The sequence below is a fragment of the Sceloporus occidentalis genome, unplaced genomic scaffold (genome assembly GCF_023333645.1).
Source record: "Sceloporus occidentalis isolate IW3139 unplaced genomic scaffold, rSceOcc1.0.p SCAF_164, whole genome shotgun sequence".
Classification (NCBI taxonomy): Eukaryota; Metazoa; Chordata; class Lepidosauria; order Squamata; family Phrynosomatidae; genus Sceloporus; species Sceloporus occidentalis.
The window spans coordinates 188,979-214,506 of NW_028317144.1; the positions used below are offsets into that span (position 1 = coordinate 188,979).

Genomic DNA, 25,528 nt, shown 5'->3' on the forward strand with positions numbered 1-25,528 from the left:
AATTCAAATTCAGTGTTGAGCAAACATTAGTGATGTTTGCCAGTCAGAGGAAAAACAGATTAGTAATTCACAGAATGCTGCGTGTTAGTCCTCCATATTTTAACATAGCGTTGATTGTCTGCCAGATACCCTTGCCGCCACACCTCTCTGCAAGATAACTCTCTTAAAGAGATGCTTCAGCCATCATATGCACTTTATTGCTTCCATTGTGTCCCTTTTGCAAATGTGTGGGGCTTGAGCAGAATCCCCCCTCTCAGCTATTTTTTTGCGCAGGGTATGTGCTTGTATTCTTGCATGTGGTATACATTCTGCTAGTCAGCACTGGCTTGGTGAACGGTACTACAGATGGGGGTAGGGGCCGACCCCAATTTGCATTTGTGGAAAGCACTCCCATAGATTTTAATGCAAGTATTTTCCTTCCACTGATTGCCTACTTGAAGTTTTATTTTTTTAATTTTTTTTCTTATTGCACGCAAAAGGAATTCTACTTTGCAGCCAGTCATATGCCACCCTGCATTCTTTGAAATGTAAAAATAACCTTAGGTAGAAGCAGCTCAACTTACTAATCACAATGTGATTAGTAAAAAAATCTGAAAAAAATAAAAAGTTGAAAAATAAAGCATAAAATGTGGAAATATTTCCCCAGTGATTTCACCATCAGGGGTACCATCCAATTCCATCAAAATGTAACAAAAATTTTAAAAATATGAAAAAAAGGTTTATTTTTGTGAGCAAGTCCTAATGTTAGCGCTATATCTTCACAAATATCCTGGCATGGAAAGAGTTAAAATAATGCCATTTGGAATACCCATGGTGTGTCTAGTTTTCAAAAGTGTATGATTTTATGGAGTAAATCGAATTGGCCGGGTTCAAAGATGTCTCACATAGGACATGGGTACAAACCGATTCCAAAGACAAATGCACATCTCCAAAACAACCCAACTAACATAGGTGGTAAAACTGTACTCGGGAGATGTTGCTGAATACATATTGGGATGTTTGGCTGTGGCATATACCAGAGACTGTAAATTCATACTTGAAATGCAATGTGTATGGGGAGAAAAACACAAAAAATTCTACCACAAACTTTGACAAGGCTGATGGTAAAATTAATGCATGGAAAGGGTTAGAATGCCACCATTTGAAATACCTTGAGGTGTCTAGTTTCAAAAATATATGATTTGATAAACTGAATTTGCTCAGTTCAAAGATGTCCCAAATAGGATATGGGGGCAGAATGACCAGTTTTGAAAAGTAAAAGTTGTGAAATATTAATATGCTACAAATATAAGAATCTATGTAGCATTTTTTCTCATTAGCTTTTGTATATAAGAAAAGGCTTTTTCTTAAATTTTGACCATATTTTATAAGTTGATATGAAAAGAATTGTATTTAAAGAAAGGCCTTCTTTTCATGGAAGAAAGCAATATATCGTTTATGGGAGCACCTCAGAAACAGATTAAAACAGACTTTTTCACAAAGGGTACAAAAAATTAAAAAGAGCGCTGTCTTTAGTCTTTTGTGGTTAATTTCTGTTATTTTTATTTATATGGTATTTTTAATTGTGGTGATGCCATTGCACTGACATAGCTCTCCTTTTTGTAACACATAAAATTGAGATTTTAAGACCATAACTATGGCTGGATAGTTGCTTGTAAAATATATATTTGCAAAAATTGCTTTATTTTATGAACATAAACTTCATTATATGAGAGATATACAATAGAAAAAAATAGTAACAGCTTAATTGGTTGGTAGTGGAGGTTCTGACCTAGGGTTTCTCTACCTCTCTTCTCTGGAGACTGATACATGTGATAATGTTATGTGAACAATAAGATGAGTTGTGTAATCATCAAATGTATTTCTTCTCTTTTCGTCAGTCTCTAATATTTGACGAGGTTGACCTGTCAGATGCCAGCGTAGCTGAATCAAGCACAAAAAATGTCAACAACAGCTTCACGGTAAGATGAAACTGTGATAAATGTGGGAGACAACCGGTGAAAATACCCAGCTTGTTTGTTTAGAGTGCAGATTAGTTTGGGTATATATGTGTAAGTCTATGGATGAATATACCTACATGTAGTGTATGAAGCAAACAATGGGTTAGTTGCATACCTGGGAAGAAAAAGTGAACCCCGTGGAATTACCAGCATGTATGTATGTATTTCTTTTAAAATATGATATAATCTTAATCTATGTTACAATAATGAACAGTTTGTTTAAATTTAATAATGCACAAATTGCCACTTAATAATAATACATTATTATTTAAACTTCCACAGTATGGGTTGGAAAAAGTATATGAACCCCATAGGCCTAGGCTAATCACTTCAACAAAATCTTAATTGGAGGCAGGATTTGTCAAACCTGATTTCCAATTAATGAAACTGAATTGGAGATCTGTTTTAGGGCTACTTTGACATAAAAAAACATACTCATATAAAAAGTAGCCAATACTTCCATGTTTTATGTGTAATCTAAAACATAACTACTGTATTTGCTCGATTATAAGACGACCCCCCAAAATCTGAATATTAATTTAGGAAAAAAAGAAAAAGCCTGAATATAAGACTACCCTATAGGAAAAAAGTTTTACCAGTAAATGTTAATTCATGTAAACTATTTTTTTTAATAAAAGCTATGATTGAAAAAAAATTTGTTTTTAATTCCTTTTATTTTCCAACCTGCCCCCAGGCTTGTCACTCTGCCCCATAAATGCCTTAAAACCCCTATATGCCACTCTGCCCCATGATATGCCTTTTGACCCCCTATGTGCCACTCTGCCTCCAGAAATGCCTTATACCCCTATATGCCACTCTGGTTAAAAGGCATATTATGGGGCAGAGTGGCATATATGGTGGTATAAGGCATTTCAGGAGGCAGAGTGGTGTATAGAGGGTTAAAAGGCATTTCTGGAGGCAGAGTGGCATTAAGGGGGTTAAAAGGCATATCATACAGCACTCTGCCTACAGAAATGCCTTATGCCCCCCATTTACCCCCCTCAAAAAAACCAAAAAACTTACCGGTGCTTCTGACTCCCGGTGTGTTGTCCGGGCAGTGTGTAGACGTCTACGCGATTTCGTGTAGGCAACTTCCGCTGCAGCCGGAAGGAGGTGCGGTTAGCAGTGGGGGTTGTCTACGTTCATCGTGCATACCTTTCCCTGCAGTGCTGCGTGGGATCTGGATCTTAGTCTCATAGTCAGACCTCTATTTGAGGTCTGATTATAAGACGACCCCGATTATAAGACGAGGGGTATTTTTCAGACCATTTGCTCTGAAAAAAACCTTGTCTTATAATCAAACAAATACAGTAGTTTCCCTCCCGGTCTTACCAATAACTTTTCCATCTTAAATTAAGTGATTTGATTTTCAATAATTCTCAGTTGTAAATAATTGAAATGTTTAAGCCTTGATGTTTTACCAATACTTACTGTTTTTGGAATAGTGAAGTTGGTGACGTGATGATTTTCAAAACAACAAAAAACACATTTTCACCGATTTCCCTTTTAAAGTTGTATTTGCACTAAAATATCAAGGTTATGTCAGTTAATGTGATGGGACCTTAAAGAGACATTACTTGAGCCGTGAGTAATTATGAATAATAACAGATGCCTACTCTTAACCCTCAATTACAAACTATAGGTTTCAATTATTGGGGAATTTATTTGTGAACAAAATAATAATTTGTAGTAATGAATGTAAAGTGCCTGGAAGGTCTTAACCATGTGAACATACGCATATCCATATTCAGTCTAATATATTGGTAATTTATTTTTTATATTCTCTGATGTCATTGTCAACAGTCTCATTTGGTTTTAAGATGTTGACTTTCTTTAGAGACTTAATTATTGTTTGGGGGGAAAAAAACAGATGGTCCTATAACATCTTCCCTCCCTGCCAGTTCGGTGGTGAAGATGCCACAGAACCGCATATGTTACTGTGTGATGGCAGACAAGATATTTTTGGCACTGAGCAGATTGGATAAGAAATTGAGTCTTCGTGACATCAGCTGGACTGATTTTACAGTTATATTTATTCATTTATTTTCAACAAGCAGTAAACACATTCATTGGAAAATCAAGAACTTCAGGCTTCAAATACATAGTCATGCATTGTTTAGTTGATGAGATGTCTTTCTCGTTTACCTCCTTCTCTGGAGTTCTGTACAGAAATGGGGAAATATTAAGATGTACACTTCTTAGCATCCGTATGATTGGCTTTTGCTATTACCATTACTTTTTTATGGGTGCCTCATCTCTTACTAACTTGACTGGGAGTCAACTAAGCGTGTGCAAGAAGCTGATATACTGACTCTTTATGCCGAGGCACCCCGAGTGGAGTCCGGTTGTTTACTGATTTTTAACTTGTATATATTTGCTTATAATCCGTAAAATTTTTCATCCCATTGTTCCCATTCTGTCCTTTTGTTAAGTTGCTGATTGATGTAGATTGGATCAGGCAGCCTTTGTGGGTAAATGAACAGGAGAGAACTTTAGGATGTAGGAAATGGTTTACATAATGGTGTCTCTGCATTAAAAGAGACAGCTGGGTAGAGCCACTGTTGTGACCATGACTGACTAGGCATGTAAGTTTATTTTGGGGGAGCACGAATAGGTGAGCTTCTTGATCACTTGTTTTACTTATACGCAACATGGAGTATTTATAGTAGTGGAAAATAAAACTAATTACTACTAAATAACGCTACTCCTCTTTTAAAATAGTTCGGCCACCTTGTATGAACCAAACCAACATCAGAAACCGTTGTTAACCTCACCGTGCACTCCATATCTTTACAGTTTATTGTATGTATATGTGTATATAGACACACTATATGGACAAAAGTATTGGGACATGGGGCACCTGACCATTGCACCTACAGGGACTTTTTTGACATCAGATTCTAAATACACAGACATTAATACGTAACCCCCTCCCCCCGCAGCTATAACTATCTTCTGGGAATGCTTTCCATAAGATTTTGGAGTGTTTCTGTGGGAGTGTTTGCCCCCTCATCCAGTAGAGCATTTGTGAGGCATTGATGTTGTACAAAAAGGCCTGGTTCGCAATCTTAGTTCTAGTTTATCCAAAGGTGTTCGATGGGGTTGAGGTCATTGCTCTGGGCGGCCAGTTAAGTTCTTCCACGCTGAACTTATACATCCATGTCTTTATGGATTTTGCTTTGTGCACAGGGGCCCAGTCATGCTGCAATAGAAAAGTGTGTGTGTGTGTGTGTGTGTGTGTGTGTGTGTGTGTATATGTATGTGTGTGTATATATAATTATGGGAAATAATATATTGTGAGCTGGGATCATATAACCACACAGTCTTAGGGTTGGAAATACCACACAAGGTTGTATCACTTTAGGAATTATAGTCCTTTTTATTAAAAGGTCCGGCAAACGAAACATAAATATAAAACAAACAAAAGAAAAGCCTTGCTCTCTGAGCACTAACATTTTGTAACATAGTAACTGACTATAACTGGACAGCTTACGCGCTGCCAACAAAACAAAATGTAGCACAGACCTTTTTCTTCTTAGAAACATAGAAAGTGACGGCAGATAAGAACCAGTAGGCCCATCCAGTCTGCCCAACCTGCGAGTACTTTCCTTTAGTACTTGCCCTTATCCTATATCTAGCTTGGCCTTATGCCTATCCCATGCTTGCTTAAATAACTTTACTGTATTAACATCTACCACTTCTGCTGGAAAGCTATTCCATGCGTCCACTACCCTTTCCCTAAAGTAATATTTTCTGATGTTACCATTAAACCTTTGCCCCTCTAATTGATGGTTGTGTCCTCTTGTTGTGGTAGTATTTCTCCTTTTAAATAAACTATCTTCCTTTACCTTGTTGATTCCCTTTAAGTATTTAAATGTTTCTATCATATCCCCCCTGTCCCGTCTTTTTTCCAGGCTATATAAGTTAAGATCCTTTAACCTGTCCTGGTAGGGTTTATCTTGTAATCGATAAACCATTTTAGTAGCCCTTCTCTGAACTTTCTCCAACATTTCTATATCCTTCTGGGGATACGGTCTCCAGTACTGTACAATACATGAGCACTTCCCTCTTTCTACTGCTAATACCTCTCGCTATACAACCAAGCATTCTGCTAGCATTACCTGCTGCTCTACTGCATTGTCTACCTACCTTTAAATCCTCAGAAATAATTACCCCTAAATCCCTTTCCTCACACGTTGAGGTTAGGACAGTATCAAATATTCTATACTCTGCCCTTGGGTTTTTCTGCCCCAAGTGCATTACTTTGCATTTATCTACATTAAATGCCAATTGCCACAGCTCTGACCATTTTTCCAGTTTACCTAGATCGTTTGCTATTTGGCTTCTTCCTCCAGGAACATCAACCCTGTTGCAAATTTTTGTATCGTCAGCAAATAAACATACCTTTCCATCAAGACCATCTGCAATATCACTAATAAAAATATTAAAGAGAATGAGTGCAAGTACAGATCCCTGAGGTATCCCACTGCTAACAAGACCTTGTTCTGAATATACGCCATTAACTACAACCCTCTGTTTTCTGTCACTCAGCTGCTCCTTAATCCATTCAACAACATTGGGATCTAAACCCAGAGATTGCAGTTTATTTATAAGTCTTGTATGTGGGACAGTGTCAAAGGCCTTACTGAAATCCAGATATGCAATGTCTACTGCACCACCCCGATCAATTACTTTAGTCACCCAATCAAAAAAATCTGTAAGATTTGTTTGGCAAGATCTTCCTGAGGAAAACCCATGTTGTTTTTGATCTTGAAACCCATGTGACTTCAGATGTTCAACAATCCTTTCCTTTAACATTGTTTCCATTAATTTCCCCACTACAAATGTAAGACTAACTGGCCTGTAGTTGCCCGACTCCTCCCTACTGCCTTTTTTTGTGAATGGGCACAACATTCGCTACTTTCCAATCCCCAGGGACGACTCCCGTTACCAATGATTCGTTAAATATATCAGTTAACGGTTTTGCTAGTACACCCCCAAGCTCTTTTAATAACTTGGGGTGTATCCCATCAGGCCCCATCGACTTATTTGTCTTTACCTTAGACAGCTGAAGTAGAACCTCCGCCTCGATAAACTCACATATTTCAAATGATTCAGTCTTTTTTCCCATTCCCTCATTTTCATTTGTAAAAACTGAGCAGAGATATTCATTGAGGCAGTCAGCTAAACCTTTATCCTCTTCTACATATATTCCTTTTGTTTTTAGTCTAACTAATCCTTGTTTTACGTTCCTTTTCTCATTTATATATCTAAAAAATGTTTTATCTCCATTTTTTACTGAGAGGGCAATTCGCTCTTCTGCATGTGATTTGGCAGTTCTTATAAACTTTCTTTGCCTCTTTCTGCCTAATTTTATAGATCTGTCTATCTTCCTCACTTTGGGTATTTTTGTATCTACTAAAGGCTAACTTCTTGTCTTTCATGATTTTGGCCACTTCTCCAGAGTACCACAGCGGTTTCTTTAATTTTTTACTCTTACTGACCAGCCTAATACAATTTTCTGTTATCTTCAATAATACAACTTTTTAATAATCCAATTTCTCCTGGATTCCATTTAAATTGTCCCAGTCTGATAATGATTCCTCTATACATATTCTCATTTCAGCTTTTCTAAAATCTAAAACTTTTGTTTTTGTGTGGTGTGACTCAGTCACTGTTCGTATATTAAACCACACAGACTGATGATCACTAGATCCCAAACTTTCACCTACAGAAATATCTGTTAACAAATCTCCATTTGTGAACACTAAATCCAATATGGCCTCCTTACGAGTTGGTTCCTCAACTACCTGTTTTAAAGATAATGCCAGTAAGGAGTTTAGAATATCCGCACTCTGGGTACAACCAGCTACTTTTGTTTCTTAACCCCTTTAGGACCGGCGTTCGCATACTGCCTCTTCCTTTGAAAACTGCAGTTTTATTTAAATATTTTAATTCCGTGCTCGTGATTCGCTTCAAAGCGATCACGTGCACGGAATTGAGGGGGACTGGTTGCTGCGGATTGCTGGGGACACCCAGCGGTTAGTAGCAGCCGCCCCTCGCGATCCTAGCGTTCATAGCGACGCTGGATCACGCATCATCGATGACGTATCAGGTACGTCCCGGTCTTGAAGGGGTTAAGGAATATTTCCGTACAGTAGACTCTTGTGGAGAGCAATGCAGTCTTACTCACTGTATCTTCCCCACTGAATCCCTCTCAGGGAACTTTAGAGCCCCCTCCTGCCTCTCATTGCCAACAGGTGATTACCTACCTGGATGATCCAGAACACCTGGACTGGACGCCCCACCTGCTGCAAGTAAACTATGGAGTGGAGCACTGGCCCTCCCTTCTCTCCAAAATGTTCCACCACAGGGACCCAAACTAAATTACAGAATGTCCTTTGTTCTAACTGCCACAAGACATTCTCCCTGGGGTTATCAAGCACATTGTACTGCAATATTTTCCATGAAATATAGATACCATCAACCATCATGCCCTGCTCACTGTCACAAATATATAATGTATTCACAATGTGAAAAAAGCACGGCCTTAACTAACCATACTTAGGAACTTCTGGGCTCGGGCTACCTGGAGCCTACCCTTGCAGGATATGGCCAGGACTGCCCACCGATGGTGGGGGTGGTCCTGCTGACGTGAGAAACATGACTCAGAGGATTCGGGTGTTGATCCAGAGAACCCGAGAAGCGGTGATTCACCCAGAGTTCACCGGGTCAAACCCGGAGAGTTCCCAGGTATGCAACCTAACCCTGGCATTAAATGTTTTTTGCGTCGTACACTACATGCAGCTGCTTTGAGTAGCTCAGGTGACATTGTAAAAAAGGAATGATACCAGGTTATCTGGCGGATGTGCTCTACCAGGTTGTACACGGTATTCTACAATTCAGATTCCTATCACTTTTAATGCTTCCCTGTTGCGTATCCTTCCTTCCTCCTGCCCTCTTTATCTGATTCCATAGAACATATGGTGAACTGTGACTCAGGTCAGAAGATTTAGCGAGCTATCTGAAATAGCTGTGAATTAAATTAAAAGTCATCACTTGTGAAATTGTTTAGAAGTTATTTATGTTTAGGCATAGCTTTAACTCTTACATCACCATTGATGCTTCTATTTTGTCCCTTTATTTCCATGCAAAACTGGGAACACTCCATTAGAGATTAAAGGAGCTCTCCAACCCTGCGAGCAATGGTCGCTTTCTTGGGACACCACAGTGGAAGTTATCACATAAAAATATTGCTCTTTTATTACCTAAGATTGTTGTGTTTAGCTGTAGGGAAAAGGATGGGCCAGTAACTGCAGTCATTACCGTCTGTCTCTACGGGCAGAGGTTGCCAAAACAGCTACTGACAGGGCTTCCCTTACACAGCTCACTACCGCACCCATGCCTAAGGGCTACTGCTTCCAATAATGGTCCCTCATACAAGTCTGATGGGATTTGTAGTGTATATCTACCTGAATGTTTTAATATGTCTGCATGATTACCGTCAATTGTAATACATCAGGAGTGGTGCGCTGCTACTCCGATCATTCTCTGTGCTGCAACATTCGTGTGCAATGATGCTGTTGTAGCAGAAAGCGGCTGTGTTGTAAGGGAACTGTCAATGGGATACTGGATACAGATACTGCACAATTTTCATACGGTGTAGGAACCATACCCATTTTAACAGTGATAAATCATACCCATTGTAACAGTGATAAATATAGTCGTCATCAGGAATCATTAAACATTTTGAACTGTACTGCAATACCGTAACTTCCAAGAGGGGCAGCTGCTATGCCGTAAGCAATATCTCCGTGCCTCTGGAAATGTCAGGTGAAGCTTTGACCTCTGACTTTGCCCCATATGCCAAGCTCTGTAGTTATAGGCCCCCCATCTCCAAAGAATTATAGTTGATTTTGAAAGTAACAGGGCAGAGGGTGATGTTGAAGGATTGGCAGTACAGAGGATCCCTGCTCATATCGTTTTTTATGTGAAAAGGAGCCAAGCGCCTCCATATTATCCAAGCGAAAAGCATACAAGTGCCAGAAAAGTCTCAAATCTAGAGCAAGCTATAAACTGAGTTTCTGCTGGATTTTTTTTTGCATATAATGGGCTAAAAGTGTAGGCACTCAACACCTAGTTGGCACATCTAGCATCATTGCTGTATTGTATATTACCATATGCTATTGATATGATTTAATCAATTTACATTTTCATTCCTGCTAGTGTTTCATTCTTAACAGTTCAAGTGCATTCTTCTAAAACGTGTAGTGTGTGGTTTTTTTTGTCATATCTCTCATGTCACGCTGACTGTCACTGACCTTTAACATACTGTTGTTTTGTATTAATCCTTTAAACAGGCTAGTCCGCTTTTACTGTCATCGATTTTCATCAGTTTAGAGAAACTTTGTCTTCAGTTGACGCAATGGCTACGCTACGCTACGTTAGTAAGAGCACCCCATTAGAGATATGTTCCCATAATGATTTTATCTTCTGTATGAAAACAGACAAGTTTTTGTACTCTCCAGAAATGATGTGTAACGCTATTTACCGGTATTAAAAAAACAAAAAAAAAACCAAACAGAAAAAAACATGTTAATTAAATGCAAAATTAAAAACAAAGCTAAGAACACATGAACAATGATAATCTTTCGTGTCTTATTGAACACGCCCATCGAACATTCACAGTGCTGGTGGAAAAAGTAAGTGAACCCTTGGATTTATTAACTGGTTGAACCTCCTTTGACAGCAGTAACCTCAAACAAGCTCTTCCAGTAGTCCAGTAGCTGCGGGTGGAATTTTGGACTGTTATTTCTTCTAGAACTGCGTAAGCTCAGCCATATTTCTAGGATCTCTCGTGTGAACAGCTCTCTTGAGGTCATTCCACATGATCTCTAATGGCTTATGGTCTATGCCCAGACTGGGCCACTCCAAAACGCAGATTTTTCAACGTACTTTACCATCGGGGTGATTTTACGTGGGTGTTCAGTGCCCTTTTTACACCATACGTAGTGCTGCGTGTTCTTCCCGAACAATTCAACCTTGGTTTTATCAGTCCAAAACACATTTTCCCAGTAGCGTTGTACAGTGTCAAGGTGCTCTTTGGCAAACAGCGATGTTCAATTGGAGAGCAGCAGCTTGGAGTCATCTTGTTGAAGTGATTAGCCTGGGGGATCACATGCTTTTTCCAACTCACACTGTGAATGTTTGAATGAAGAAAAATACAATAACGCGTGTTATTTAAAACAGATTGTGTTTGTTCATTATTGTGTGTGTGATATATATATGTATGTATGTATGTATTTCAGGAGATCTGAGTCAGACTGGGGGCTAAAGATTTGCCCTGGCATTTTAAGTTTAACAGCCAATGACATGACTTATGTGTGGCCCCCTGCTGATTTTACGCTTTTGCATCTTGTGGGCCCTTGCATCCGGAAGGGACTATATACTGAAGGATGGCCTTTGCCACATATTGGCGCTGAAGGAACATGGTAGGAAGTGGTATATTCTGTTGTGTCTTAGTGCTCAGCAGTTAGAATGGCGTGGGGAGGGGGTGCTTCCCTGGGTATACATAGATAGAGGTGCCAATGGGCATTAGTCCTGTTTGCCTGATGGTCAGGCAGGATCTAAATGAGATGATAAAATTGCAGGTAATGTGTTATATTTGTATTACAATATTTCTTGTGTGTAAGTGCTCCTTTATGTGCAGCAGACAGTACTTGGTATTTGAGTACATTGTCAATGCTCCAACACCCCCTTTCAATCTGCTTTACGCTGAATCTGAAAGCTAAACACACTGCACAGTCTGTGCTTTAAACTGAGGATGTACTGCAGCTAAAGTACAATTATTGATCAGCTTGTGGGCTGTTTAAGATTAGAACTCTATACACAAACAGGATTAAATTCTATATAGATGTTAAAATGTATGTAGTTTAAGGGAACGGTTAAAGTAACACTTAATACAATGTTCTTAATACATTTCAGATAACAATAAGTTTTGAGTTGGCTGGGCAATGTATCCTGTCTGAGTCCTCTTTTTAAGACACCACGGTCACTGGCAGAGTTACGTTGCCACTGACAATGAAATCTTATTGCGTTGAGATTTAAATGGCGTGTCAGCCTTTCTGCTCTTCATAAATGTTTGCCACATTTTTGTCTTTCAAGAGTGTAGTCCCTGAAACTGTACTCACGGTGAAATAGACCCTGATATGCATGACTTGCTTATGTTAGAGTTTTCTTTCTCCTTGTGTAGGAGAAAATGTTCTTGCTTAGAAACCTCACATGGTTGGCCATATAGCAGGGCTGGACAGATTTCTTTGGAGCCGGACAGGCAAGTCCAGGAGTTACATTTATTTTACACCTTTCTTAGATAGCAATATGAAACACCACTACAAGATGGGAGTGTTATCTGATGCAAATCTAAGCAAAATGGCAGCTCCTTTTATTTGTGAAGCCCTCACCCTAAGTAAGGTGCTTCTACCCACTGGTGGTATTCAGGCTGGGGACATCGTAGTGCCAAAACAGGATAGCGCCCCAACTGTCCCCAGCCCTCAGCTCGGCTGTCCTCTCTGTTGGGAGCCAGAATATGATGTCATATCCTTGTGTTCTGTCTCTTTGGGAGAGATTGCATGGTTAGCACATGCTATGGAGGGTTTTCTGGGTAGCCTCTCATTACTTACCGCAGACAACAGAGAGCTTGGTTGCTCTTATGGTAAAACGGGTAGCATACCATCTACTGCTTCATCTTAAACCCTTAAATCAAAGCTTATACTTGGTACTGCTGGGTGAAAAAGATTTGGTTTTCAGAGAAAGTCTGATTGCATGTGTTTCTATTGAATTATACGATTGTAGGATAGGATGTGTCCCTTTAAGCTGTTAATGCAAATCACACTCTAGGTGTGTTATGTAGAATGAATTATGTATTTCACATTTTACAATGTCTTCTCCATAGCCATAGCCCAAACATATTTTCAATATTACAAAATAATCTAATCTTATACATGAGTGCTATTTGTATTTTTATTTAAATCCCATTCTCAGTGGTTAAAATCCTAAGGTAATAATAAATATGCTTGAAGCATATCCAGCAAACGAACAATCAGATCATCTGCCATATCTAATTGATTGTAGCTGCGATTTATGAAATATATGAAACAAAATAATTCCCTTCTGTTCTTTCCAGCTCCAAACAGAATACATAACTATGATTTGTATTTTCATGTTGATTAATGAAAGTGAAATAATTTGTAATTCTGTTCCCTGTGGTAAGCCTGGAAATGGGTTCAGGCTGCGAGGAAAGATGTTCTATAATGGAACGTCACTGGATCGCGTGGTGTTCAATGAATTGCAAACTAAGTGGTCATGGCATAAAGAGTGAGGCTACCAAAAACCAAATTCAAGTGCCTACCTTTTAAAGTATCAAAGCTTTTAGAAAATAGAATGAAAATCAAGCTTTTTATTAAAGTGATGGGGAACATGTGTTCTGGCCTGGGCCACCTAGAGCTGCCCGTTGAGAGGGGATAGTTCCCCTGCTGTGACATTGGGGGCAAGATAACTCTCTTGGGTGATCAGGCCCGCCAATGTGCTGCTTTTGAGTGGTCCATTTTCAGTGAAAATGACTTCTTCCAAACCTATTTCCACTATGATAGAACTATGCCAACACATGGAGCTCTGGGAGTCGACCTGGAAACTCTTTCATGCATCTTTCACCGACCTTTTTATTGTTAACATAAAGTGTTTCTGTTAAATGAATAACGTGAAAGTGAACAGGGCTTGACGTAATGTTTTATAAGGTGGTGCACACCTCCTTGCTGTCAGAGGGTTAACTTGCAGGAGGCTGTGCCGTTGCACATGTCGTTCGGATAGCTGCCTATCGGTATACATTATGTTTTGGCGGTAGTCCAGCACAGGGAATCCTTTCAATGATGTCAGCGTGTTACCCAAACACACAGGCACGTCTCCTTAGCGCTGGTCAAATTAGCAGAGTCTGCGTGGTCATTAGGGAAACTAGAATTAAATTGTATGTTATCGGCTCATCTGTGCTTTTGTAGATGGACTATTCTGGAAAAAGGAAGATTGAAGTAATAAAGCATCCATTTAGCCAAAAGCTAATGAGGGCTCTTTCCGTTCGCATTAAGTATTTATTGTTTAGCCTCTTATAGAGCTTGGGCAAAGACATGAAAAGGCCCTGATGAAAGCTTTATTAATGTCGGAGTGTTGCTCACCATTTGTAAGCTCATGCCCTGTGTTTGTGTCATTTGCTCGCTGTGCGTACTTACCGACTACTGGCCAATGAATTAAAGGAGCTTCTAGCTACTGTTACAAATATTACGCTCTTACAGCCGATAGAGAACAACCCTAATGCTTGAAGTCCCAGAGCTGACGGGGGTAATTTTTTCATCGCATTTTGCTTCTGTTGTTGCTTGCTTTAGGTCTGTAGTCACACTGTTTGCTTTTCTTTTTTTTTAATGTCGCTGATTTGTGCCATAGTAGCAAAAAATAAAATGTTTTTGAAAGTTTCAATGTTTTCTTAGAATCTTGATGTGCTTATCTTATCACTCCACTAGCAGTTATTTGGGTGGGTTGGCAAACCTTGACCCGTCTGGACTCAAATCTGCTCAACCTACGAATAACCTGTTTTATTTCTTCTACCCTCTCCTTTTTTAAATTTGTGGGTTTGTGCAGTTGCTCCAGTGGCTCTGAATGTTTTTTTTGTTTTTTTTTTTCGTTACATTTATATTTACCATGTGTCCAGCAATGAACAAACTTGGGGAGCCGGTGACCATAAAGCTTCTAAAATAAAGTGATGAGCCCTAAAATGAAGTTAAATTTAGAGGGATTTGAATAATGCTGTTTGGCTACTAATAGCTTTAGCAGCTAATAACGGGAGCTTTCCAGCCGGCTCCTATTGCCCTTCTGCCACCCACATTTCTGTGTATCTCAATTAACTTTCCATAGATATGCTTCCTGTTATGAATCTAATGAGCTTCTTGCCTTTTACATCTCTGAGCGCATTGATTACAGAAAGATTTCCATTTCGGCACTTTGTTGTGAAATAGCTTTTTCTCTTTTGTGGTCAGCCTACAAAGACTATAATCCTGGAAACAAAGGATTTATATGTGCTACTTTTAACCACTATAATGAGTGCACCCCCATCACACACTGTTACTTCGCATAAATACACACAATATAAAATAACATAAATTAAAGGATGGGGCTGCCTGTACATGACATCCTATGGACACACTAAAAAAGTTAATACATACAAAGGGGAATTTAGTAGACCTTTTCTTAGTAACTATAGGTAAAAATAATCAGAATTTTGTTGAGATTACTAGATTTTCTTGCTATAGCTGAATATACAAATGGAAGTCTCTATACCAGTCCTTTGCCATATATACAAATAACACCAATGAAGACTAATGTGTGTATGGAACTGTATATGCATGTCAGCGTTCCACAACACCTGCATAAACTCTCCGGGGCAGATGTGTAGGCGTGTCAGTCAGGCGAAGCACCACCCACCCAACGCATAAGTGATGTTTGTGTTTAGGTATTGGGTAGATGGTCTCCACCATTTCTAGCCAAAGGCTCAAAATATTGTGATATCTTAGACTGTGAATGTAATTTGTGTTGTCACATCGATCTCCGCCTCCTTGATCTCCAGCAAATTGTTGGAGTAATGTGCATCTATATGGCCAAATACGTGCACATCCGTGAATGAAAGAGGGGCAGTGGGATTAAGGTCCCAAAAAGGGACATTCCCTCTTAAACAAGGACACTTTGGAGATATGTGTTCATTTGTTAGTACATTTACTCTATGGTGTGGTGTCGATTTACGTCCCTTTTAAGTTGGTTTGTTGTGATGGTTGTTCCAATCCATGTTCCTTTACCCTAAGTGTAATTATTCTTAATATACAAAACAGACTTAGAGGGCAAAGTGTTTCACAGAGATCCCGGTTAGTTTCTTAGCAGAAGGTGGGGGTTTTGTGTTTTTTTTTTTTTTTTCTTGCTCAGCTCATTTTTGTTGTCGGATCTCTCCCACGCATTGTCAGCTCGGTGAAGTGTTATGGCCAAACAGTAGTAGTAGTAAAAGCACCCTAGAACCCGTACATAGTGCAGTGGATGACTTGGTCCAGCTAATCAAGGAGGAGAGACTAGATGGGTCCAATTACTACCTTGAGCAATGGCTTACCCTTTGTTACTTTGACACTGAGAAGTTAAATGCAGTTCAGTACAGTAGAATTGAAGTATGCAATTAGCAGCTTTTAATAGCACTACCTTCTTATCCAAAAAGGATCCCCTATATATATTGGAGATGGTGAAATAATTTATTGTTGCAGAGGGAATCCGGGGAATGATAATACAGGGGAATGTCCATGTTTCATGCATAAAAAAAATAATCACCAATAAAGTGAGAACGTTAAGCACTTATCGCTGGTTTATTAGGTTGCAATATATCGTGTAGTTGGATTATATCTGGGGACGCAATCAAGAAATGTGTTCATCTGTGACATTTCATTACGTTTTAAAACACATCCTTTTCCTTCTTTAAGTGAAATTTTAGATGCTTTTCACGGTCTGTAGACATGACAGTTCTATGGAGAAATGCTTCATTCTATGATGTTAAATTAAATGTATTATCTGCTAATTTTGAGGTTATTGTGTGCTATTTCACCATTTTAAATGTGAGGTTTACAAAGTAGTACTGTTAATGAGAAAAAATATCGGTGGAAAGGTGTACTAGGAGTAGAGTAATACGCGTCAGAGAAATATTGAGGACCACCTTTTTAAGAAACGGCAACTTTCTGATTTAGAGAGCAAGCCCATTCAAATGATGTTTTTGGTGCACAATACAGAAATTATATGATGACTAATCCTGGTAGTCCAAGAGAAATGCTTGAAAACCACAAAAAGGGTGTTGGGTGTTAATGCTTCCGACAACCTATTTGAAATGGTGAAAGCAAAAAAAAAAAAAGCAGGCGCCAATTCCCCCGCTTAACTATTCATTATGAATTACAAAACCTGGCAAAAGCGGCCGGGCATGCCTGTATAGTGCTTAATTCAAAGGGTGAGAAGTCTCCGGAGAAATCCCACTGAATTTACTATACATTATAAAGGGCCAGCCAGGATCTTCTCACAGCAGACGCTGTGAGGTTAAGGAGATGAAACTTAACACTCCATTTAGTGAACAGGCCCCAACGAGTCCCACAGGACAGTTGCTCCCTATCTTTTTTTTCTCTGCTTTCGTCTTCTCTTTATAAGTGTGTTATCCCTCTCACTATCGCTATTTGAATGTCTTTTTTGCTTTACCGGTGAACTCTTTTTTGTAAAATGAAGTGATTCCGACCAGGGCCGTAAGTCCATGGGGCAAGAGGGGCAGCAGGTTGAGAGGTGTGAGGGAACCACCTGGCAGCAATGCATCTGATCTGATGCAAAAATGTTTTTGTCTGCATCGTGTCGTGAACAAAAGTAACTGAATGCGTATCCACAGCAAGTAATACCCAGTTGAGATGCGCACCCTTAGTCCGCAGACTGTATAGGAGATGTGACCCAGCCCTCCGTTTTGGGGATATATATGCTGGCAATTCACCGGTATGAGAAGCTTCGAGGCATTTCAGATACACCCCGTGTGTGCAATGTATGTTTCTCCGTAATTCAATTAACAGGAGCTATAAAAAGCCGTGCTAGCATGAATCTGGACCATTCCCTATCTGCATTTACAATGCAATTTTACGTAATGTTGGCTTTGACGGTTAGAGCAATTCTTCGCGAAGCGCTCGGTGCCACAATGATTCCCAAACATCGTTGCACTCTGCTGAAATCGAACGCTCCTGATGCCTCGCTGTGTTTGCCAATTGCCTGTCTGACCACAGAGACAGAGGAGTAATCGCATAAGTTCTCCATCACAAGTCTCCAGAGTTGGATTAGAAAAGGGTCTCTTGTTGTTTTCCTGTAACAGAATCTTTAAATGGCTCTGCTGGGATCAGGCTAAATCTTGTGGTGGTTTACAAGGAGATGAAAGTATACTTTTTTTTTTTCTCTCACGCTCCCCCCCCCATTTCTCATCGAGGCAATATGCGGAGCTTAAATGATTCCACAGCTTCGGAGTGCTTCACATCACAGTAAATGAAGCACGCTCTCTGAATAACCGCGGGGCTCTCACCGTCTCTCCCCAACACTTCCGACTGCTTGTTCTTGGAGAAGCCGGGGGGTTTTATTTGATCCACTGTCGTTTTTCCCTAGATAATCACTCCTTTTCGAAGACTCATACTGTGTGCCGAGAACAGGAAGGAGATGGAGGATTGGATCAGCTCGCTGAAGTCCGTGCAATCCAGGGAGCATTATGAGGTAGGCAAACATTTTCTATGTCAAGAACCGGAAAATAATACATTCTCTCCAGTTTAAAAGAGCACACGCACATATCGCCACAAGTAACTTTCGGATAGCGGGGAACCCTTTGTGCTCTGATGCTAAGCATGTACGTCTTGTGTGCCGCTTCTAACGATGTCGGCTCTGTCACAACAACTAATTAACTTGCTTCTAAAACAATATTTTGTAGCATCTTATTACTGCATGGTAAATGGGACCAGGAATACTAATAGCCCTGGGTGGGGCGGTTTGGTCTTTTCCTTATTGCCTGTGCCACGGGTTGGATGATTGATTCATACCCTATGCATCCGAACCCATGCACCTGAAATGTTTCTTTTCATATTGGAACAACTCGTACATGAACGCGGTTTTATTCTGTGTGTTCATCAGCATGGCTATAAAAAGGAGTTCCTACTGTGGCTAGATAGATGGATATATATATGTATATATATATGTATGTGTGTATATATAATAGGATGCCTTTCTTACATTCTTGCAGCGCATTTTATTAATGGAACAAATGTAACATTTTAAGCTTTCCCATGCAGCATACTTTTAGCTTTTATATAATTACATGAAATGTATTTTAGTTCTAGCTTTACTGCCAAATTTTGTCTCAACTTCTCCCTTGCTAGACGGCACAGTTTAATGTGGAACATTTCTCAGGGATGCATAACTGGTACGCCTGCTCCCACGCGCGGCCTACCTTCTGTAACGTGTGCAGAGAGAGCCTGTCCGGGGTCACCTCCCACGGCCTGTCCTGTGAAGGTATGTTCCGTGTATGCCTTTCCGTGTTGCACTCCTAGCACGCTCTGCGTACGGGATTACGTCATTGGTCTCCATGTGTCAAACAGTGCGGGTATCTTCGTTTTAAAAAGTTACAACTGATGTAAATCACCACCCATGCCAACCAAAGTTGGTTCAGTAAAAGTGTAGGATAGGCAGCAACTATAAAATAATTTTTCTTTTTTTATAGCCATTCATTTACAGTTATCATAAATCATTGGTGTCTTCCATTTATTCCTTTTAGGATTACATCGTTCCCTTTTCTTTTTGTGTTTTTATTGAGGTGGAAAGGATATGAGATGGATTGCGTATATATATGTTTTTAGGGTAACTGTAATGCGTTTTTTACCGGGTCAGTGGTCACCCTTGGCTAGTCCCTGAAAGCTGGCATAAGGGGGGGGTAACTGAAATGCATTGATTTCATGTCCTTGGTGTCTTAGTTTAGAAAAACCTTCACAGGGACTTTCTGAAAGGAAAAATTGGTAGCGTTTTGGCAATGTTACACATTTCGCTGCCAGTTTTCTCAGTGATTCAACTTATTTTTTTATTTATTTATTTTTTTTGAAGCATTGTCCAGATAGGTAATGTTTTTTTTATGAATCACTCATCGTTCTTGGTTTGTAAGATGAGACAAATGGTAACACAAAGCAACAACTGTATGTATGCAGAACACCTTGCATGGTGCACCAAAGTGGGGAAAAAAGTAAAACATGCCCGTAACACCGGTATGAGAGATAAGATCACGCTTCTACCTCCCGACTGTCAAAATTTAAGCTGCTCCAAGACCATTATCTCTGAGTGCAAGAATTACCAGCCCTGATTTGGGAGCGTTCTGCAGACAGATACTGCAATCAATAGTCGCTGCTACCTCAAGAACCTGAGCCATTTATTATCCTGCTTTTACTGAGAAAATGTTTAATCTAGATGTGTAGGTAAAGGGAGTTTTATATGTAAAATAGGCATGTGATTATTTATTGGCATACACTATATGGACAAAAGTATTTGGACATGCCTCTTTCCAGAAGAGTGGAGGCTGTTATAGCTGCAAAGGGGGACCAACCTCAGATTGTCTATTTATTTAGAATGTGATGTCATTAAAGTCCCTGTTTCTGTAATGGTCAGGTGTCCCAATACTTTTGTCCATATAATGCACTTCCCAATTGTCCTGTTTTCTTTTGGGGCATAGTCCCCATGTTCCCAGGGTTTTCATCGGCTGGTTAGGGAGGTCATCTAATCGCCCCTGACTGGCTAATGGCACTGCCACTTGCCACACTCAATACAGGTGTCCCAATTTGGACACCTGAAATGTTGGAGGGAATAGGCAAGTAATGGACATGGAAGGCATTAAGTTCATGATGTTTCCTTGCTGGATTTCAGACTTCATTTTGCAGAAGAATCCTTTGTTTATTATTTATTAGACTTATCTGTACATGTGTGTGTATCACCATATAACTACTAATATTAATGCATTACTTTAAGAGAAGCCCAGTGTTAAAAATGTTTGATAACTGCTTTTTCTCCCCCTGCGTCAGTTGAGCTATATTTGTAAAAGTGTGAACAGATGTTGAGGATCTTGTCAATGATCTCACATGTACTGAAATGGCATCTTATTTCTTTCCTTCCAGTCTGTAAGTTTAAAGCACATAAAAGGTGTGCTGTTAGAGCAACAAACAACTGCAAGTGGACGACGCTCGCCTCCATCGGTAAAGACATCATTGAGGATGAGGATGGTGTGAGTACAATTATATTCTGCTATTTTCTCGTTCTTACCCCTTGGGAGTACACGTTCAAGTCCTGAGACAAGTGCTAATTGTTATTAGGCGTTCCTATTGCTAGTCTTGCATGTTTTGTTTGGGAGCACTCGTTTGCATGTCTGGATCACCTCGAGATCAGCAGACCATACATATTAATGGCTGAGACGTAGATTTTAAGATTCATATGTGTATGGGATGGGAATGACTATTGTCATTACACCCTAATAAAATGGTGTGTTTAGTCAGGATAGGCTTCACAGAAAAGCCCTTTTTGTTTCACGTGCATACCCCGGTTTTCAAGCAGCACTGGGTGATAAATAATCCCATTTATCTGATTGAGTTTAGCTGCACTTTTCTTGGCCAAAGTGACACGCGCTAGGAGTTGATCAGTATTTTATGTGAACTGCATATAAAAGCATTGTGAGGCATATGATGTCTTGATTTTGGTTTACTAGACATATTTAATGTTTGTGTCATTCTTCATCTTTCAGATAGCAATGCCCCACCAGTGGTTAGAAGGGAACCTGCCAGTTAGTGCCAAGTGTGCGGTTTGTGACAAAACATGTGGCAGTGTGTTACGCCTGCAGGACTGGCGGTGCCTTTGGTGTAAAGCTATGGTGAGCTGCTTTCTAGTATATTCATACAACCCAATAATGACGTTGCATTCTTGTAAATAGTGGATCAGTCATTGTCCCCAACTTGCAGTGGTTTTTACTGCACCATTGTAGTGGTTTTGCATCATACAATTCATAATTGCATAGACTTGGGCAAATAGCAGGAGCATAAGATTAGAAATAGACAGAGCTTTATATGGACAACTGGAGACCATGCACATCCACATAAAATGTTCTTTTTATACCAATATATGGATTCACATTGACTACTTGGAATGTAGATTGCAATATGTAAACATGGAAACATATAAGTTGACGACTGGTAAGTAGGCAGGCTGCCCATTTTTCCTTAAACTGTTCGCACCCCTTAGGACAGGATCGGGAATTCCCTTCCGGGAGGTGTCGGTGCTGACACTGCAGGTATCTCAGATTGCTCCTCCTGCTGGCTGATCGTACATATTGTGATCAGCAATGCAGAGCTATGGGGCCCTGCTTGTTGATGACAGCTGATGGACACAGACATATCAGGAGGAGGAGTGGGGGAAACAAAGTTTATCCCACTTCCAAAAATGTAGGAGAGGACCCCAAAGGGATCTTGAAACCATACCGCACTGGGTCCTTGACACTACAAGTGAAAAGAATATTTTAAAAATCACTACCTCCAAATCCCTTAAGCCGAATGTGTTGAAAAAACTAACTAATATAGGGTAAAATGCAAAGGGTGTATGTCGCCCTCTTAAACCTATATGGGGTATGCCTAATCGGGAGATGTTGCGGAACATAAATTTTGGTCATTGTTCAGCTGTGGCACCTACAGTATAGAAAAAACCTAAGCAAAATTGCAAAAACAAAACTTGCTTTGTTCGCAATAGGTTTATGCCTATTTCATGCATGTTTAAATTCCCTCACACACTTGTAACTAAAGCAAGAACCTTCTTCCCAGTAGGAAGACTTAAATTCCCATAATTTCATTAGATTATGTTACACAAGTCATTGGTCCATCAATTTACATCACTCCGTAGTTGGCATGATCCCAGGATTATGAAACTCTGTGCAGCTCGTATGAATACCATGCCCCCCCATTCTATGCCGGTACATCTATGCGTTAAGGTGGGCTATGTATTTAGTTTCCTTGGAAACGCGGTGCTGTAATACTTAACTTCAAATGGTTCTGAATTTGTCCTTTAATATAAAGTCTACAGCGTCGGCGACATCCACTAGCTCCCTGCAAAAAAAAATTATAAGTAATTATAAGAATTTTAAGTACCATTTCAGATTGATGCCTTCTGTTGCTAATGTCTGCATACTGTATTGACAGGTACACACTGCATGCAAGGAACTCTACCCTCGAAAGTGTCCCCTTGGTCAGTGCAAAGTTTCTATCATACCTCCAACCGCGCTCAACAGCATAGACTCTGACGGTATGTCTCTGGAAAAAATGTGTCTTCGAGTCTGATAACCAACCGCATCAGAAGTCTTGGCTATTTGAGTCGGAGGCTTATTTGTTTTAGTTTCCATGGTTCATTACGGATTCATCCAGAAGTACATCGCAGTCTTTGTGGCGGCTGCTAATTCCAGTCTCAAATGTATTTTCTCGAGCCAAGAAAATAAATCTTTCTCTTTTAAGCTTTTATCACATTAAAAATTGAAAGTTCTCTGAGATTATAGCAGGCAATTACTCCTGTGCTGTATATATGATCCCCGCACAAATTTGAATTAACTTAGAAAGTATTTTTAAGTTTCTGTTGCTTATTATTGATGTACATGTCTTGAGCTTTTTACAGATAATTGTGTATTGTTATACTTTGGTATCCCCTAGTGGCACAAAATAGGATGCCCATGATTCTTCTCCCGGTTCTTCTGTCCCCGGTTTCTTACCGTGCTAATTATACTCTATGCCATCTTCCAAAATTAGGTCAGTATAGTGGAGGCGTGAAAGTAGCACACAATAAAATATTCAGTATTCCCATTGTTATATAAAAAAACAGTGTAGTTTAAGGGAAACTGGGAGTTCTAAACGTGTCAAGTTCTCAGCTGAAGGCTTTTATTTTCTCGCTAACTGGTGTCAGGATTAGATCTCGGGATACCATCTAATCCTACGGGTTTTCCTTTTTTTATCTATAGGCGCTGGTCTTCTTTTTTCCCTTTTAACCCCTTAAGGACAATGGGCAGTCCTAAACCCATTGAAAACAATGCATTTTGAGCCTGTACATGTACGGGCTTTGTCATTAAGGGGTTAAATAAAATGGCCTAAGTGGGACATCGCTGTTTGAAGTGATTGGAAGTGGGGGTTTGAAGGCTTGGGGTGGGGTTTTATTGGTATTATGGCCTTCATATGAGCAGAACGCTGTGATGCACTCATACCCAGCAAACTGTCTGAGCGCCTAAAAAAGAGGGCCATCCGTGAAGCGAACAGTGTCAGAGGGATTGAGGGTGAGAAACACAATGTTTGAAGTCTTAAGAAGACATCTTAAATTCTGATGACTGGTTCAACTTTCTTCTCACTGACTGCATCCACAACACCTCACTCGCATCAAAGTCCACCTTCAACCTATCGCAAACTTACTTGATGAACCGTCACTCCAAGAAAGTGCTGAAATCCTCATGTCTTGAGATGTATGAAATCACGTACATGTCCTTAGCGGTGAAACCAACCGCCTGCCACTTCCTAACATGTTACATTCAGCCACCGGCTATTTTTCTGTATGCTGACACCGCGTACGAAAGCTAATGTGTATGTTAAGGTATTTCTCCAAAAAGCTGAGGGTAATGTGTCAAGAAACAATAATTCTTACACATTTTTCCCAATAATTCTGTAATATAGCTGGCTACTTTCTGTTATTTTTTAATTCGCAACCGTTAAATAATTTTTGACCTTATACCCGGGATTAGGGGTTACAAACTATTTATTTGTTCACTTTTGTATGTTCACCTGGAGTGAACGCGTAAATAATAATAATAAAAATAATTTGTTTAGTAGTTGATCATTGTTCTTTTGTTGATCCGCTAGGGTTCTGGAAGGCAACCTGCCCTCCCTCCTGTGCCAGTCCGCTCCTAGTCTTTGTCAATTCAAAAAGTGGAGACAATCAGGGTGTAAAGTTTCTCCGGCGCTTCAAACAGTTGCTCAATCCTGCTCAGGTGTTTGACTTGATGAATGGAGGTCCTCATTTAGGGTAAGAAATGACAATTATACTTTTCCCAAAACTTGATGAGTGTGGAGTTATTTGGTTAGAGGCATGCCGTATATTGCTCTTCCAAGACTTTTTATGTGACTTTGAAATTGAGTAGTGTATTTAAAATAAGAACGCTTTTTATGAATGCAACTTAATTTATAAATACATTTTTGGCTTTCTATACACACATTATTGTATTATTGTGAGACCCTTGATGTTTTACAGCCAATTAACTATTTATATATAAATTAGCTTCTTGGTGTGTTTCTTTTCCTTTAAGTTTGGTTATATTAAAAGGTAAGCCTTAATTGTAGACACCAACAGACTCTCCTTGGTATATATATCTTAAGTGCAGATATTTAATTCTCATAATTCTGTAACTTCTGTGGTTTAGCATTTTTGTTTTACAGCCAAACCTTCAGTATGTGAGGAAGTTTTACTTTACAGAGATGGTGGTAGATAAATGGAACAGCCACCCTTTAGTAGTGGTAGAGGTGATACAGAGAGCAAATGTAAACATGCATGGGATAGACATAAAGCTAGCCTTTAATTTATTAAAGTTACAATGGGCAGACTAGATGTGCCGACTGGTTTTTACCTTCCGTCAAATTCTATGTTTCTCATAGAAAAGGATATGAGGGTAGGAAGGAGGTATTTTTGTGTAAAAGAGGGACTCTTTGGAGGTGCGCAGTTACCCCTTTGGATTATTAAATTTTTCTTTTGTTTGACAGATTGTTACAGCACATTTTATTGCTTTAAGGATGGTAGATATCATATTTGTGTGTGATAGGTAAAGATATATATATATATATATATATATATACCTAAGT

At 39.6% G+C, this 25,528-nt stretch overlaps 1 protein-coding gene across 4 annotated transcripts in view; it reads left to right on the forward strand.

Annotated features, from left to right (window-relative positions):
* LOC149279480 (diacylglycerol kinase eta-like) overlaps nucleotides 1–25,528 on the forward strand; it is an 89,241-nt gene that overhangs the window by 37,854 nt on the left and 25,859 nt on the right. For 3 of the 4 annotated variants that reach the window (XM_089501105.1, XM_089501104.1, XM_089501106.1), the window contains exons 3-9: nucleotides 1,881–1,961; nucleotides 18,246–18,350; nucleotides 19,007–19,139; nucleotides 20,783–20,889; nucleotides 21,403–21,528; nucleotides 22,844–22,946; nucleotides 24,536–24,698. In XM_089501105.1, coding sequence (XP_089357231.1) covers nucleotides 18,297–18,350; nucleotides 19,007–19,139; nucleotides 20,783–20,889; nucleotides 21,403–21,528; nucleotides 22,844–22,946; nucleotides 24,536–24,698 — 686 coding nt within the window. In that variant the 5' untranslated portion in view covers nucleotides 1,881–1,961; nucleotides 18,246–18,296. Of the gene's footprint in view, nucleotides 1–1,880; nucleotides 1,962–18,245; nucleotides 18,351–19,006; nucleotides 19,140–20,782; nucleotides 20,890–21,402; nucleotides 21,529–22,843; nucleotides 22,947–24,535; nucleotides 24,699–25,528 lie in introns of those variants that run through there. The other variant, XM_089501107.1, reaches the window with a different exon arrangement.